The following is a 16,430-nucleotide window of genomic DNA, read 5'->3' as shown; positions in this document are numbered from 1 at the left end:
TTAGCGAAAATGTGCAAGTGAGAGGATGTGCAAAAACAAACTCGTACGTTGCTGGTGGAACTGAAAATTGCTCAGCACCAGCTGATGCAGCTGAAGGTACAGACCCCGTGTCCCAGCGGCCCTGCTCCTGGTCTGTCCTGATGGCTGTGTGATTGTACACTAGGACAGCCCTGAAGGGAAAAGCATGAACTGCGTCTCTAAGGAATAACAGTGACGATCTTAAAAACAATTTGAGTTAAAAAGCCAGACCAGAGGCTATAACATGACTCCATTTACGTACAGTTCAGAAACAGGCAGAATATAGCTCAGGGGCGTATACACAGCATTGCAGCCATAAAGCAAACCAGGACATGGGTAACTTCGTGGGGCTGGGAGAATAATGGGGGATTTGAGCAGGAACAGGTTACGTGAGGAGGTTCTGAAGTGATGGAGTCTGTTTCTCAAGTGGAATTCTGGTTACTTTTGTCTGTTTGATGGTTTAAAATAATTCCTGGCGCTGTACACTTGATTTCTGTGCTGTGCTTGTGTTATGACATGAAGGCGAGGGTGCAGACTAGGAAGCTCCAGACCCTTCTCATTCCTTCACGGAAACATTTTTAAAAAGCAACAAATGAGAGACTGGCTACTGTAACTTGATAGGGGCTCTGGGAAAACGTCAGCCGTCTACAGCAACTGAACCACGCACTGCTCAATCAGAAGTTCACGTTAGAGATGGTGGGAAACCTCACGGCGTTCTATTCCCCTCTGCCCCGCCTCTCCAGTGTGCCAGGGTTGGGAGAAGGCAGCGGCCCAGCCCCCAGCGGCCTCCCTTCAGAGCAGAACTCACTTGCCGCGCTCTGTTGTGCCTGGGGCTGCCCGAGGGGAAAACGGCCCTTTTGCCTCATTTGTGAGTCTCAGGGAAAAGTGGCTGATAGCTCAGAGCTCAGGCCGGGGAAGGCTGCGGAACAAGGAGCCACTGCTTGTAAAAGCTGCAGGTAGACTACAGACCTGGAGGTGCCTGTGCAGGAAGCTATGGGAAAAGGAACAAACCAATACCTAAGGGCCTGAGAAGCCGGGGGAAATGCTCTGAAAAATTTACACGTGAAAACAGTTACGTATGGGAGGGGGCTCAGAAACGGCGCACAGCCCCCAGGCAAGACACAGGCCCGGAAAAGAGGAACTTAAGCCTCGGACATCCTGCAGGTCAGTGAGGGTCTTCCCCGGGGTGCAGCAGTTTGAAAATGCTGGGGGAGAGGGTGATTTTTTCAAATGCCCAGTTTTCAACAGAATATCACCACCAGGCGTACAAGGAAGCAGAAGAGCACGGCCCATCCAGAGGAAGAAAACCGCAGAAGTTGTCCTTGAGAAACAGGCATCAGCTGTGTTAGACAAAGACTGTAAACCAGCTGCCTTAAATATGCTCAGGGAAATAAAATCAGAATTTCAACTATGATAGAAATTATCTTTAGAAAAAACTCAAATTTTGGAGCTGAAAAAAAGTAATGGGAAAGTTGAGTAGAGCGATCTTAACAACACTCGTACAGGGAAGTTGTGCACATGAGTCAGGTGAAGTTGTTAGGTCTCAGGAGCCAAAACCACAGAAATGGGAAAAGAGCTCTGAGGACACCATTAAATGGACCAACACACATTGTGGGAATCACAGAAGGAAGAAAGGGGCAGTGAGATTTGAAGAATTAATGGCAGAAAGCTTCCCAGATTTGAGGAGAGACATCTCCACACATGCCCAGCGTGTTACACCCAAAGGAACCCACTGACCCCGGAGACACGTTAGCATCACACTGCTGAAACCGAAAGCTTTAAGACAATCTTGAAAGCAACAAAGGTGACTTTTCACATGAAAGCCACCTTCAGTCCAACTATCAGTGGATTTCTTAGAAATTTTAAGGCCATGAGTGCACTTTAAATGTATAATTCCTACTGCCTCATGGCCTTAAAGTAAAACCTGGAAACCAAGAATTCTGTACCTTCAACACTGCTTTTCAAAGAGAAATTAAGAGCTTTCCAGATAAACAGCAGCTGAGAGAGTCCATTACCACTACACACCCTACAAGAAAGTCATTCTTTAAACTGAATTAAAAGGCTTTAGACAGTAACTCAAAGGTATAAAGTATAAATACATGGAGAAATATGAAAATCAGTATTATAATTTTATAGCTTGGTTTAGAAGACAGATAAGTATAAACCTCTCTCAGTGCACACACAATATATTAAAATGTAATTTGTGACATCAGTAACAAAGCGGTGAAGCTGCAGAGGATTAGTTTTTGGATGTGACTGAAGTTGGTATCATGTAAGATAGATTTGTTTATAAACTTTAGGATGTTACGTGTAGTCCCTCTAATAACCAAAAATGAAGGAAGAATATCGAGGAAAGACAAGAAGGGCGTCAAATGCATCACTACAAAAATTTAAATACAAAGGGAGACAACAATGGAGGAAATGAGGGACAATGAAGCTGTAACACATACAGAAAATGAGGAACAAAATGGCAAAAGTCAGTCCTTATCAGTAATTACTTTAAATGTAAATAGATTAAATTCCCCCACCAAAAGACATCAATTGATGGAATGGATTTAAAAACAAGATCCAACGATGTGCTCTCTACAAGAGACTCGCTTTAGATCTAAGATCACACGTACATGCAAAGTAAAGGAATGGGGGAAATGTTTCATGCAAATAGTAACCAAAGAGTTAATGCTAGTATCAGGCAAAGTGAACTTTAAGCCAAAAACTGAGAAGACATAAGGACATGACATACTGATAACCCACTAAGCATATGTAACTATTATACAAGCACCAAACATCAGAGCTCTAAGGTGTACGAAGTACACGTGCACAAAACTGAAGGGTCGGTGGGTCTACAACAGTAGGAGACTTCAGTACCCAGTGTCAACAGTGGATAAAACAGCCAGACAGGATCAGACAGGAGACCGATGGCTGAACACCACTGAGGCCAAGTGCACTGATCGTGCCATCAAACCGGATACACAGTCTCCAGGACAGACCGTATGTTAGCCCACAAAACGAGCCAATAAATTTTAAAAGTGAAATCATACCAGGTATCTTTTCCAATCACAGCTCAATTAAAGTAGAAATCAACAGTGGGAGGAAAACTGGCAAATTCATGAACATGTGGAAATTAGACACTTAACCAACGGGTCAAAGAAGAAAGCACAAGAGAAATTAGAATGTATCTTGAGACAACTGAAAATAAAAACAAACCAACCAAGATGTATGGATGCTGTGAATGCTTACATTTGTAAAGCTCTCAAATCAACCTTTGAACCTTAAACAAAACTACACCCACAGCTAGCAGAAGGAAGGAAATAAACGAGGAGCAGAGAGACAAAACAGAGCAACCAGACAGAGCCTCCCACTTCCTGATGTAAAAACCTTACTGCAAAGGTGATCACAACTGGTACAGGCATAAAGTCAGACACAGACCAGCGGAGCAGAATAGAGCCCAGCAAGGAGCCCTGGCAGAGGTGGTCGGATTATGTTTGGTAAGGGAGCCGAGGTAGCCATTCAACAGGGGAAAAGAATCTTCAACAAGTGGTCTTAGGAAAACAGGATATCCATATGCAAGGTAACAATATTGGATCCTTATCTGACATCGTTTACAAAAATTAAATAGATTGAAAACCTAAAGATAAGAGCTAAAACTATGAAACTCTTAGAAGAAAACGGGAAAATCTCCCTGACATTAGATTTGGCAGTAAGTCACTGCATATAAAAACACAAGCACAAGGCATTACAAAGAACTGGACATCAAAATTAAGTACTTTTGTACATCAAAGGACACTATAAAGAGAGTGAAAAGGTAACTCACAGAATGGGAGAAAACACTTACAAATCATATTTGATAAAGGATTACTATCTAGATTATGTAAATAACTCCTACAACTCAACACATAAAAGCCACCCAATGAGAAAAGGAGCAAGGATCTGAATAAAGAAGATACACAAATGGCCAATAAACACATAAGATACTCAGCATCACCATCTTTCGGGAGGTGCACATTAAAGCCACAATGAGCGAGCGCTTCAAACCCACTGGGATGATTGTTATTAAAAACAAAGGTAACAAGTGCTGAGAAGGATGTGGAGATTCAAACCCCTGGGCCTTGCTGGTGGCACTGCAAAATTATGTAGTCACTGGAAAACAGTATGGCAGGTCCTCAAAAAACCAACCGTACTTTTCATATGACACAGCACTTGCAGTTGTGTGTGTGTGTCCCCAAAAGACGGAAACCACCCAAATGTTCATTGAGAGTAAACATAACGTGGTGCACATGCATATAATGGAGTATTATTCAGCCTTAAAAGGAAGGAAATTCTGATGGTCTGAACACATTATGAAGTGAAATAATCCAGACACAAAAGGACAAGTGTAGTATGATTCCACTTTTACGAGGTGCTCAGAGTTAGTCAAATCCATAAAAACACAAAGCCGAATGCGGGCGCTAAAGGTCGCAGAGGAGGGCGTGGAGGGGGAGTCACTGTCTAGTGGGCACAGAGCTGGAGACTAGGAAGATGAAAACTTTATGGAGATGAACGGTTGTTACGGCAACACAATGATGTGAAAGCAGTTAATGCCATTGACCTGTGCGCTCTTAAATGGTTAAAATAATAAATTTTATGATACACGTATCTTTTACCATAATAAAAGAATTACTCCATAAAACGAAATGTGAACTCAGCCAAAGAGAGTAAGAAAATGAGCAAATAGAGCAACTCAGCAACATGGACTGACCTATAAACAAAATAAAAGCTCAAATAAACTATATTATGCCATTAGTACACAGCCCAAAATGGGCAAAACCAAGCATGCTCTTTAGAAATACACAGTATGGTCCCCGCCCCCCCAAAAAAGCCAAGATGGTAATAACTCCAGAAGACCGGACAGTGTCACCACTGGGGTCAAGGAGGGGACATAGAATTTTGTATGGGCACAAAGGTAGCTTTTAAGGTACAAACTCAGGTTTCTTAAGCAGTGGGTAGGTACATGGGTGTTTGTTCTTAGAACTGCAATGTTTTATGTAAACCTTTTCTATGTGGTATTTCACAATTTTTCAAAAGGCAAAATGAATCCCCCAGCCCAACCCCAACAAAAGAAAGTGACCCTTCTCCATTTTTAACTCCCCAGATGGTTTATCCTCTGGTGTAAGACTGGAAAAATCTAAAAACACCGCAGTGCTTACTTACCAGTCTCCTCACTGAGGACTTTCTTCTCAGAATAGCATCCATTCTGCTTTCTCTCAGAAACAAAACGGTTCCACACACTGTTCTCAAAGATGTTGTTAAGACTGTGACGCAGAACAGGCCCACGTTATGATTTGACCCAGTAAGTCACTTCTCTCAGAACAAAACCCTTCACTGGACACGAGCTAAACATTCTTATGACCTTGTCAGAAAATATCCATACTGTTTCTGTGGTAGGTTATTTAATGTGTTTAAAACACTGTTTTGATGAAAATACGATTGCTGTTCACACTGAATTAACATTACCTAACCAATAAAATTCGAGTTCATTCAGAGCCACCAATGCCAACAGGACTTTGGAATCCCTAAAAATAAAACACACACACAGATAAGTATAGTGTTTAATCGAAATAAATTTGTCTAATATCTACAAAGTGTGAACAGTTGGTCTTAAGAAAGCAGACAAAAGGCACAAAATCAGTATTACTAGAGAGAAGCATTCATGCTACTGAATTTCATAAATATTCTCACTAGAGTGGCACAGTAAAAAATAAATTAAGCAGTGAGCAAAAATCAAATACTTCACTTTTCCCTTGCTTTATATTCTAGTCATGTCTTGACCTCATTTGTAAAGGCTGAGGACTGAGATTCAACTGAAACCATGGAGCACTTATGCAGGCTTTACGTATGTACGTTTTTTAATCACAGTGGTTTTCTCGCAGTTGGGGCCAACAAGAGAGCTACATTTGAAAAAAAAAAAAATCCACAGGAAATTCTTTCCTGTTTCCCCAAACTAAACTCAAGAGTGAGGCCGTGGTTCTGCAGGTGTGTGTACGCATGCGTGTATTTATTTCTAAAGCCCTTTTTCCATCATAAAAGTAGTGAAGTCGCCATATGACTCGTTTTCTGCCATGAAAGCAGCTTCTGAAAAATTTATGACGAATGCTTTGAATATGAGAAACTGCCAGAGGCGCTGAGACAGGTAGACGGGCGGAAAATTCCAAGGCAGGCCTGGCTCGAGGTTCTCCCAGAGGTGCCCCATCCAGCGGGAAGCGGCGGCTTCTCGCCCCGAGGATGGACAGACAGGGTGTTACCGTCGGGAGGGGAGCGGCACTCCCAACGGCAACTGCAACGACGGCCACCTTCACTTCTACCAGGGACACCGGGGGCAGGGCCAACTCACCTTTGTTTTGACGAGAGTTAACAAAGGAGAACACCTTTGTGAGTGCAAAACATTTTTGGCAAAGTGAAAAATAGAAAACTTCAAACCTCATTGATAAAAAGGAGCCCAGGATGACCCACTTCGAGATCGGTAGGTGCCGTATTTACACGTGTATAACGCCCAACGGACAGTGCGCGCATGTGCGCACACCGGCCCCAAGTGGCTCTTGGCATAAATAAGTTCAATCCCACAGGAGAGTCTGGGGTGCCTTTTTCACAGCACCTCATTTCTCCCTCAGGTACCATTTCTTGGATGAGAGCAAGAGGTCTCAGTGAAGACCAGCAGCGCCTCGATACTGTACCACTTTAATTCCTACAAAAACATGGCTATCTCTGAAAGCGCTGCGCCTCCGCCGGTCAGTGCGCCTTCCACAGGGGGTTGAAGTAGACCCAGCCGTCACCCTGTAGGAGAGAGGAGGGGACACTGTCACACGGAGGCCTCGGCGAGGCAAGGGAGAAGCGAGGGAACCCCGCCTCTGCTCGGGGAGGAGCTAGGACCGCCCAGAGCAGGGCTCGTGACCATCTGTCCGGGGCCACCACCAGCCTGTGTTTCTGCCTCGCGCCCCAGGTCTCAGCGCCAAGCCAAGCTGGGGGGCTTGCGACCCTCCTCAGCCTGGCTGCTCTTGGCAGGCAGCCCACATGAGCTTCACTTCTTGGCCTTTCGGGAGGAAACCCCACAAAATGACCAAAATAACAAAAGACGGGAGTGGGGTGGGGCTTTGTTGGTTTACATGAAGGAAAGATTCGCTGGCCAAAAGAGCCCTTTAAAACCACAGCAGGACAGAAGGAAAAAGAGGGTTAGCTGGATGAACAGACAGGGAGGGAAAAGAGCAAGGACCGAATAGGAGGAATGTGCCACCAGTGACTGACAGCCCCCGAGCCTGGAGGGGAGCGCCCCACAAAGGGCACACACACGGCGCAGTCACCACGACATCAGCACACACGGGAGATGACACTAATCCGGCACCAGTCGGAAAAAGGCAAGGATCACAATGGTCCGCGAGCTGGTGCTGGCTGGAGGGATACGCTGGACGTGAGAGTCCTGACGCTGGGGCGTGGGGAGGGGTGGGGAGGGTTACTCTTTACATAACCTCAAGCCTCCTAAACAGGCTGGCTTTTATTCCACCGCGGGGGGAAACTGTTTTCTGGTCATCATCCTTTTGTTTATCAACATACAACTTTCCAGGCAAACTAGTTAGAGAAACTAGGCCCACCCCCACAGGGACCCCTGAGGGGTCCCGGGATGGTTAATGTAACGCGTCTACTTCACTGGCCGTGGGGTCCCCAGATTAAACACTCTGAGTGAGTACACGCGTGTGTGTGTTCTCAGACGAACTGGTGGCTGCAGTAAAGCAGGTCTCCCTCCCCGGGGTGGGAGGGCCCCCTCCCATCTGCTGAGGGCCTGAAAAGAACAAAACGCGTTGGAAGGAGGAAAGTGCCCTTTACTTCCTGCCTCACTGCTGAGCTCACACCTCATCCCATCTTCTGTCCCGGAACGGGACTCACACCGTTGGCTCCCCGGGGTCTCGGGCCCTCTGACTGGTACTGAATTGCACCAATGGCTTTCCTGGGGCTCCAGGTGCAGACCGCAGGTCCTGTGGCTTTCTGGCCTCCACAATCTCGTAATAAATCCCTATACATTTCCATCTCCTATTGATTCTGTGCTGTTTCCCTCGGGAACCCTGACAAATAGAGTCACTTCACCCAGGCAAGGCTTCCAGGTAGGGACCGCACTCAGAGTCTCCCCAGGCAGGCTTCCCGTCTGAACCGGCATCCGACCCTGACGTCTCCGGTCGGCCCGGAGCCCCAGTTCCTGCCTCTGAGGACAGAGCAGCCGCTTCCTGCTCCCCACCAGAAGCCCACCTCCAGCCTTCCCGCTCTCCCCGCAGCCCTTGCTACACGGTACCCTTCCCAGGAAGCAGCAAAGTCAGACACCAGCAGCGCCCGGGCGCGGCAAGCCCAGGCGTATTTAAACTGGCTCTCAGTGTTTACATTTTTAACAATCCCTGGACACCATGTGAATATCCAGTGCCTCATAAAAATTCAGATTTCTGGCTTCTCGGGAAGGACTGGGCAAACAGTGCGTGATGGCCTGGAGGTTGGTGGCACCCACCCCTTCAGATGCGGACTCTCCCACCTGCCCCGTCCTCATCAAGCTGTTTCTCCCACTGACGCTGCCAGCCTCCGAGGGCCTTCAAAACTGAGGCTCCAATACACTCGCTGTTTCCAGTTCAGTTCTCAACTCGCCCCACTGCTCCACAAACAACTTCAAGAGCGTAAGTAGATGGGGGGGGGGGGGCAGTTGTGGGAACGGGTTTCCGCCTCCCAACGCCACGCCCAGCAGCAGCACGTGAGGCGGGGACCCATGTGGGCCCCCCGGGGCCTCCATCCCCTTCGCCCACAGGAGCTGGAAGGTTCCAGCCCAGCCAGGGGTGGAGATGGGCCATGAGGGGCTTCACGACTAACTTATTGCTAAAGATGGAGCAGCAGGGCTGTGATGTTTCTCTGACCAGGATGCCGTTCAGCTCCGCGGCCCCACTCCTGGCCTCGCAGCGGGCGCCCGGGACCGCCGGCACAGCTGGAGCCGGGGCGCGCCACCCAAGCTTCCTGGGCCCACCCGCCGCCCCGCCGAGGCCGCGGTACCTCCTGGATGAAGTACTTGGGCTGCCAGGGCGCCCGGAGGTTCTCCCGCTTCCGCTCCTCCACGCGCTGCTTCTCCTCCAGGCGCCGCTTCTGCTCGGTGGCCGCATCAATGTCCCCCAGCCGCAGGCAGCGGGTCACCTCCCGCCAGAGGTTCCTGGGGGTGCGAGAGGGGGACAGTCAGGCGGGGACCCGGGCTGAGGCTGCGGTCCTGGGCGAGGAGGGGCCCAGGCCCTGGAGCAGGATCTGCACCCAGACCTGAACCCCCACTCTTCCGGCCCTGACCAGCTCGCCCTCCTGGGCTCGGAGCGTCTCGGGACCAGTTCAGTGACGACAGCAGCAGACGCTTACCCGGCAGTTAGCATGTTTCTAAGCATTTACATATGGATTAGCTCAGCTGATCATCACAACACCCCAATGATAGATGCAATATTTTCATCCCATTTTAAAGGAGAGAAAATCAAGATCCACATGAGATGAAGTGACCTGCCCAAGGTCAGCAGGCTGATGGACACGGACAGCGGCCGCTCTCCCAGAGGGAGCCTGGCACTAGGAGTTACAGACACTGTGGGATGCATCACCTCCCACTGTCTACACATTCACTCATTCACCACTGGAGAAGGCAGCCCAGATGGGCCCCTGCCTGCCCTACCTGCCCAGCAACCTCCCTCATCAAGAATCCCCGGGGCCACCTCTGAGTCACACCCCCCTGTGCTAGAGGCTGGGGACAGGCACTGAGGTGGAACAGAACACTTCCTCACTTCCATGCATCAGGACAAGCCCAGGTCCCACACAGAGGGAACCATCTGACTTCTCAGCAGCGAGCACTCCCTTCCTGGCTTTGCAGACATGTGGCCGGGGGGTGAGTAGACGCTGCTCATTAAATCCCAGGCCAGGGAGCCCCAGGCAGAGTGCCCAGCCGGTCCAGGACCACAGCCCTCCTGGGGGATCTGAGTCCAGGAACTGACCAGGGCCAGGCTCCAGCTGCAGGCCCAGCCTGTCCGCCACCCAGCACCCCACCACGCAGAGGCCCAAGGAGAGTGGCACCCTGGCTCTGGCTTACAGCTGGAGAAACTTCTGGGAAAGGGTAGAAAGCCAGGTCCCACAGCCTCACAGTCCCTGCTGTTTCTACTGCACCCTGACAGCTGACTTGGGAAGGGAAAGGACCAGCTAGAACAAGCCAGGGAGGTGGGGGAGGAGACAGTGTACCAACCCTACAACAAGGTTTCCAGGACCCTGCTGCCCCGTGTTTCTTAAACTCAGTTATAAAGCTATAAAGTTATAAAGTTACAAACTCTTCTTATAATAGCAAACCCTCTTACAGCATGGTCCATCATTTCATGTTAATCCTCCTACATCATCTTTCCAAACAGCAGCATGCTCTGAGTAAGAGCCAGGGCCAGCTTTCCGTCCAGGGTCAGACAGTGAACGTCTGAGGCTCTACTGGACAGTCTCGGTGGCAACTGTTAATCTGTCACTGTAGCAGGAGGCCGGCCACAGGCAGCGCACCCACGAACCCGCATGGCCGTGCTCCCACAGAACTTCTCACACATCAGCCCGAGGCTAGATATGGCCTGTGGCCCACAGCTGGCTGACCTGGATTAAAACATGTAAACGGCACATTCCAAGAACGTTCTGCTTCTGCACCTGGGTCCGCATCAGAGGTTACAGTCTGTTCACATGGTTCAGCGGGTCCTACATCACCCACTTACAATCGTTCCCCAATCGCTGCACTTAGATGGGGGACTGTTCCTTTCTTTTGTTGTTTAGTTTTCTTTTCTAAAAAAATACCCAATTTCCATATTTGAAACCTTTTCTGAATTGAAGAATTCTCCCTTAGACTAGATTCTCAGCAGTGGAGTACAAGATTCAGCTGCTGGCTGCTCACCACCCACCAGAAGCACATGGGGCACGGACTGTCGCTGTTACCACGCCCTTGCCGGCACTGAACTTTTTTAAAAAATTATGCTGCTAATCTGGTAAGAAAAGAAAAAGGATCTTCACTGCATGGTTCTCTCTGTGCTTAACTTTCCAATTAAGCAACAGGCCAGCAGAGCTGACAAACATCAAAGTCCGCTCACTGCGGGCTCCACCCTGTGACTGCAGAACAACTAGACTGAAAACCACCAAGGAGCTACTCCTTAGTGACACACAGGGACCCCCAAGGATCTAAAGAGATTCCTGGCGCACTTCCATTAGCTGAACTTTTTCTATTATTTTTTTAATTGAGGTCCTGGGGATTAAGCCCCGGACTTCATGCCCTCTAAGCACAGTACCACCGAGCTCCACCCGCCCCCCCCTTAGCTGAGCTCTCAAAGCCCCCCCATCCCTCGGGTCAAAGGCTGAGGACTATGGAGCTTGGAGACGCGCACAGGGCCTGGTTCCCACCTGGACTCCATGGGGCCCTGCTTCTCCAGGGGGCGGATCTTCTTGGGGTACACCGGCAGCGCGGTCGTGTCGATGACCTTGGTCTCGCCGTTGTTGTACGTGAACTCCAAGGTCCCGTTCCACTCCCCGTGGGCTTTGCACACGATGGTGTTGGTCGGGTTGTGTTTCACTTCTGCTGTGACCCTAAATTAACCAACAGTCGAATGAACATCTTTGCCAGGTTATCAGAGCTGAGGCTGACTTCACAAGGTCTACACACATAGGGGGAGAGTCTAGCGCAGTGGGAGAGCGTGTGCTTAGCATGTGTGAGGTTCTGGACTCAATTCCTGTACCTCCATTAAAAAAAAGGGGGGGTACACAACACACATTTAGAGATTTTTTTTCTGTGGGGTTTTTTTTTCCCCCTTTTGCTCAGAGGCTAGCTTTTATGTGATCTCATATCCTTGAGCAGAGAAAGGAAGCACTGTTGGGAAAACTGGTGAGCTTTGAATAAAGCCTGTAGATTAGTTAGCAGTAATGCAGCAATGCTAATCTCTTGGTTTTGACAGGATGTTATTATTGGGGTAGAAATCACACAGGTCAGGAAAAACAAAATATACCCTTCGCCTCCCCCAGACAGCATCTAATTCTGCTACAGTTCAACCACCAAAAGAGTGTAAAAGACTTTTTCAGTCATTGAACAAGGTCCGTCTCCTTCAGCCCGGCTTTCCAGAGCCCTGGTGGAGACCTGTGACCTCACGCCTCACTTGCGCCCGGCCCGAGGGGGGTCTGGTCTCAGCCCTGGGCGAGCAGATCTAGGAGCTGCTGCAAAGCAGCAGCAGAAACAGGAAGTGTAGGAGTCCAGCTCCTCTTTTTCCTAATGGCTGTGCTCAGGATGAGTTTGGAATTTTCAAACACAGGCTTGGAAGCCTTCCCAAGCCCAAACACAGCCACAGGTCCTGGAGGACTAGACCCAGGCTCACAGGTGACATCAGGAACCCTCCTGGCTGCATGCACCACACGGGTGTCAGTGAGACGCTGGGGCAGGCTGAACAGCGGGCTCTCCTGGAGGGAAACACCTGGTCAGCATCTGTCAATTTCTGTGGGGCGGGCCCCCCACCCCACCGCGGGGGCTTGCTCCCACCGCGGAGGCACGAGGGACCGCAGAGCTGGGGAGAAATGCACACGATCAGCCCTTGTGAGCCAGGGCGTCCGGCTCCAAAACGGCCACAGAGGTGCCCACTTTCCAGGGGACACTCCAACACCCCCTGTGAAAGCCACACAGGAAAGCTCTCCAAGAAAAGGAGCAAAGATGAGAGCTGGCTTATCAGAGATCTGCTCCACGGGGGGTTTATAAGTGGAACCATTCATGCGTCCCTCAAACAGCGGGCCTCTCCCTTCAGTTTCTTAGCATCTGCTTCTCAGCTTCTAAATTGAAAGAATTGGTTCTGCTCTCACAGAAGATGCAGGATGCTGAGCACCCAGAGCGCAGTGCACCCATGAGGGCCGGCTGTGCCCTCAGGAGGGAGAGCTCACAATAACCACAGATGCCCTTTACTCTTGGGGGCATGTTCTGCCAACACATCACCAGCGATGCCACTGTACAGTGTAGACACAGCCACATGAGACGCGTCCTCGGAAAAAGATCTGTTAACTTTCTCTTGATTTTCAACTCATGCCGTGACTGGAACCCGATCTTCTGCTGGAGAGAAGAAACCCGGAGCAGAAATAAGACAGAGAAGGAGACTGCCCGGCCGCCTCCTACCTGTGGACCTTCCCCCCGTAGAAGGGCTTCGTGTGGAATATCACTGCTGCTGAGTACCCGGTCTTGGCACAGCTGATGCTGACTTTTCCTCCAAGCTCCACCCAGGGGATGGTGAGGATGGACCGGGCGTAGGCGCTGGGCAGGGTGAACACGTACTCCTCCCCGTGCTCCAGGAGCCGCAGCACACCTCCGGGGAGAGAGGACAGCAGTTAGGCACACACACAAAGGAAGGGCGGCGGGGACCAGGAGACACGGCCATGACAGACCAAACATGCTCCCACAACAGACGTCACACCTCCCACCTCTGCAAAGTTCTGGCCACCCGCCTGCCATTCATCTGTTCATCGCATCTCTACTGTGTGGGAGCCACTGAGAACACAAGGGGAACCAGACAGACCCACTCTCTGCCCTCAAGGAGCAGAACAGAAAGATGGGCATTAATGAATCACCAAGCAAACAAAATTGTAATCGTGAGGAGGGAGGGCCAGGTGCCTGGGGACCCAGGAGCAGCTGACTAGGAGAGGTTCCCTGAGGAAGGGACAGGCAAGCTGGATAAGAGGTGAGTAAGTGAAGAAGGGAGGGAAAGTATTCATGCAGGGGAAGTGCCTGTGCAAAGGCCCTGTGGCAGGAAGGAGCCCGATGAGCACGAGGGGCTGAGCAAAGGGATCCATGCAGAAGGGGAGGTGGCAGGTATCAGTGGGGAGGCTGCCGGATCCACTGGGGCCAGACCTTTAAACTTGGGAAAAGCACACTTTTATCCTGAGAGCCACAGAAACAAAATCAAAAGTTCTCAGAAAGTCGGTAAAACCAGACTGGACAGCTGTGGTCACAACCCAGGGGAAGCCACCCGCCCCTTGATCAGGGGTTCCCTACCCCAGGATCCAAGCACTAGGCTTGGAGAGGTCTGATCCCCCTGAAACAAAGCAGAATTTCATGCGTTTGTCTCTTTTTCTTGGGACAAGGGCCACTGCTTTTATCAAGTTCTCAAAGGCCGACGTGACCACCCGCAAAGGCACCATCTCCCAGGGCTGCTATATAGTCCCTGCACTAAAATCCAGCCCTTGCTCCAGCTCTTCTGGTCAGGCACCCACGGGGCCAGCATTTCAAGTCACTCTGGGGCCCATACAGGCTGGCAGAGGCCAGGGGACCAGGGCCCTGCCCTCTGAGGTTTGCTCTGAGCAAGCAAACCAAACCTTTGCCCAGACATGCAACCAGGGCTGTTAGTGACACCCCCGCCCTGGGCTTCCAGCTCTTTCTCTGCGAAGAGTGAGGGGCGGGTTCCGTGCACCCACAAGGACCCTTTTCTGGGTGCCAGGCATTTCTGGGGGCTTCGCAGGCACTGTCCCTTTAAGCGTCACAACTACCCAACAGGGCACTGGTTATCATCCTTTTTACATAAGGATGAGGCACAGGAAACTCAGAGAGCTGAAGTAACTTGGCCAGTCGGTGCTTCTGTCTCAGGCTAGACAAGCATCTAAGTCAGGAGAGCGGGAGTGTCCCGGGCAGAGGACACGTTGCATGTGTTCCTGTTATCCTGGAAGCTGGCCTGGGAGCCTGGGGACAGATGGGACAACACTGCACAGAGGAGTCACCAACGCTGAGTTTCTGAAGCCACTGTGAAGATGTGTTCCAGTGTAATTCCATTTACCCTCGAATTGCCCAGGAGCCACAGTTTACAGACACACTAGGCTTGTCCGGAACCAGCCACCTCACTCGCAGTTAAGTCCTGCAATGTCAGTCCTGCTGACCCACAGCAGGGGTGTGAGCCCCAGCGGACTGGCTCGCTGTGTCCAGGGGTCTTGCTCTCCCCCAATGTGGCGGGGCGCTCACACACTTGGGCCCAGGCCAGACCTAAGACCCACCCCCCACAAGAAAAAGCCAACCCAGAGGTCACCCATAATCCCTTGGGCAGGACTGGGAGGGGTATCACAGCGACATTTAACTCTGTCTCTCCCCCAACCAGGGGTATAATGAACACCCACAACATGCACGCACGCTGGCAGGACTCCACTGCACCAAGTACCCCAAACGTCACCGCACCTTGACTCCTCCCCACTCCCTGGACCTGCCAGAGCCCTCACAGTCAGATTAAACCATCTCCCTCAAAGCCAAGCCTTCAGCCCCCGCTCTCTCTGACACCTGGCCCTCCTCCCAGGCTCAGGGAACAGAGCTGCTCCCGGTGACCCTGGAGGTCTGGTCCCAGGATACCGATAAGGGAGGATCTGAGTCTGAGAGAATTTGGCACTGATCTGTCGGTTCGTACGGCTTCTAATCAGGACCTTTGGAGAAGAAAGGCCAAGTCTGGAACACTGTTTCCTTAGTTAAGTGGGTAAGAAGACAGCAAAGGGAGGAGGGTAGAGCTCAGTGGTAGAGTGCGTGCTTAGCATGCACAAGGTCCTGGGTTCAAACCCTGGTACCTCCATCAAAAAACATAAACAAGTAAACCTACTACCTCTCCCCAACCCCTTAAAAAAAGGTTTACTTAAAAAAAAAAAAAGAAGACAGCGACGCAGGTGGGAAGTTGCTGCCAATGGCAAACCGGTTTAACACCCACAGACCACAGGAACAGGAAGTGAAAGTTGAAGAGAGAGGCCACCTGACTTCCCTCCCTGTCCCTGCGTGCCAGCGCACTCTCATCCTCTCAGAGCTGTGGCAGCTGCAGAGGCCCTAAGAACCCACAGAGGAGCTGTCCCTCAGTCTCCCCGCCCCCCAGGGCCCAGAGAAGGCGGCTCTCCATGCCCCCATCCCTGACCCCTGTGCTACTGGACCATGTGGCAATAGAATCCTCCCAGGTGGCCCACGTGTCCCGACAGCACCACCTCACCCCGATGTCTACGCTGTCCCCCTCTGTGATCAACCCTCCAGCCTTTCATTGGCAGTACCTTGGGGACCCGTGCCCACCTGAACATCCTGCCAGCGGCCTCTCCTTGCAGACAGGATTGCAGACAGGACCACACAAGAGCCATGAGGGCCACGTGCCGAGACTTCCTGGTCTCATCCACAAATATAAACCGTGTGAGGCAGGGTTACACAACTGACAGTTTTTTAGAACATATTTACAGGGAACACATGCCACAGTTTTTTGAAAGACCTAGACGAAATCTTAGAGGACCATTCCATGTCCTCCGTCACTTGCCAGCCTGGTGACCTGAACTTGTCTGCACCTCAGATGCCTTGTCCAAGATGCAGGGATAATGGTACCTGAGCCTCACGGGGCTGTGGTTAAGGATGTAAA

At 50.6% G+C, this 16,430-nt stretch overlaps 1 protein-coding gene across 3 annotated transcripts in view; it reads right to left on the bottom strand.

Moving 5' to 3' along the window:
• Window positions 1–5,589: 5,589 nt before the first annotated feature.
• Window positions 5,590–16,430, bottom strand: part of OSBPL10 (oxysterol binding protein like 10) — a 271,282-nt gene continuing 260,441 nt past the window's right edge. For all 3 annotated transcript variants that reach the window (XM_032459366.1, XM_032459364.1, XM_032459365.1), the window contains 4 exons: window positions 13,196–13,382; window positions 11,452–11,634; window positions 9,067–9,220; window positions 5,590–6,825 (listed from right to left, as the gene is read on the bottom strand). In XM_032459366.1, the coding sequence (XP_032315257.1) occupies window positions 6,781–6,825; window positions 9,067–9,220; window positions 11,452–11,634; window positions 13,196–13,382 (569 nt within the window). In that variant the 3' untranslated portion in view covers window positions 5,590–6,780. The remainder of the gene's footprint in view (window positions 6,826–9,066; window positions 9,221–11,451; window positions 11,635–13,195; window positions 13,383–16,430) is intronic.

This window comes from Camelus ferus, chromosome 17 (genome assembly GCF_009834535.1).
Source record: "Camelus ferus isolate YT-003-E chromosome 17, BCGSAC_Cfer_1.0, whole genome shotgun sequence".
Lineage (NCBI taxonomy): Eukaryota > Metazoa > Chordata > Mammalia > Artiodactyla > Camelidae > Camelus > Camelus ferus.
Note: the sequence above shows the minus strand (reverse complement) of the source record. Positions and strands in the feature narration are given on the sequence as shown.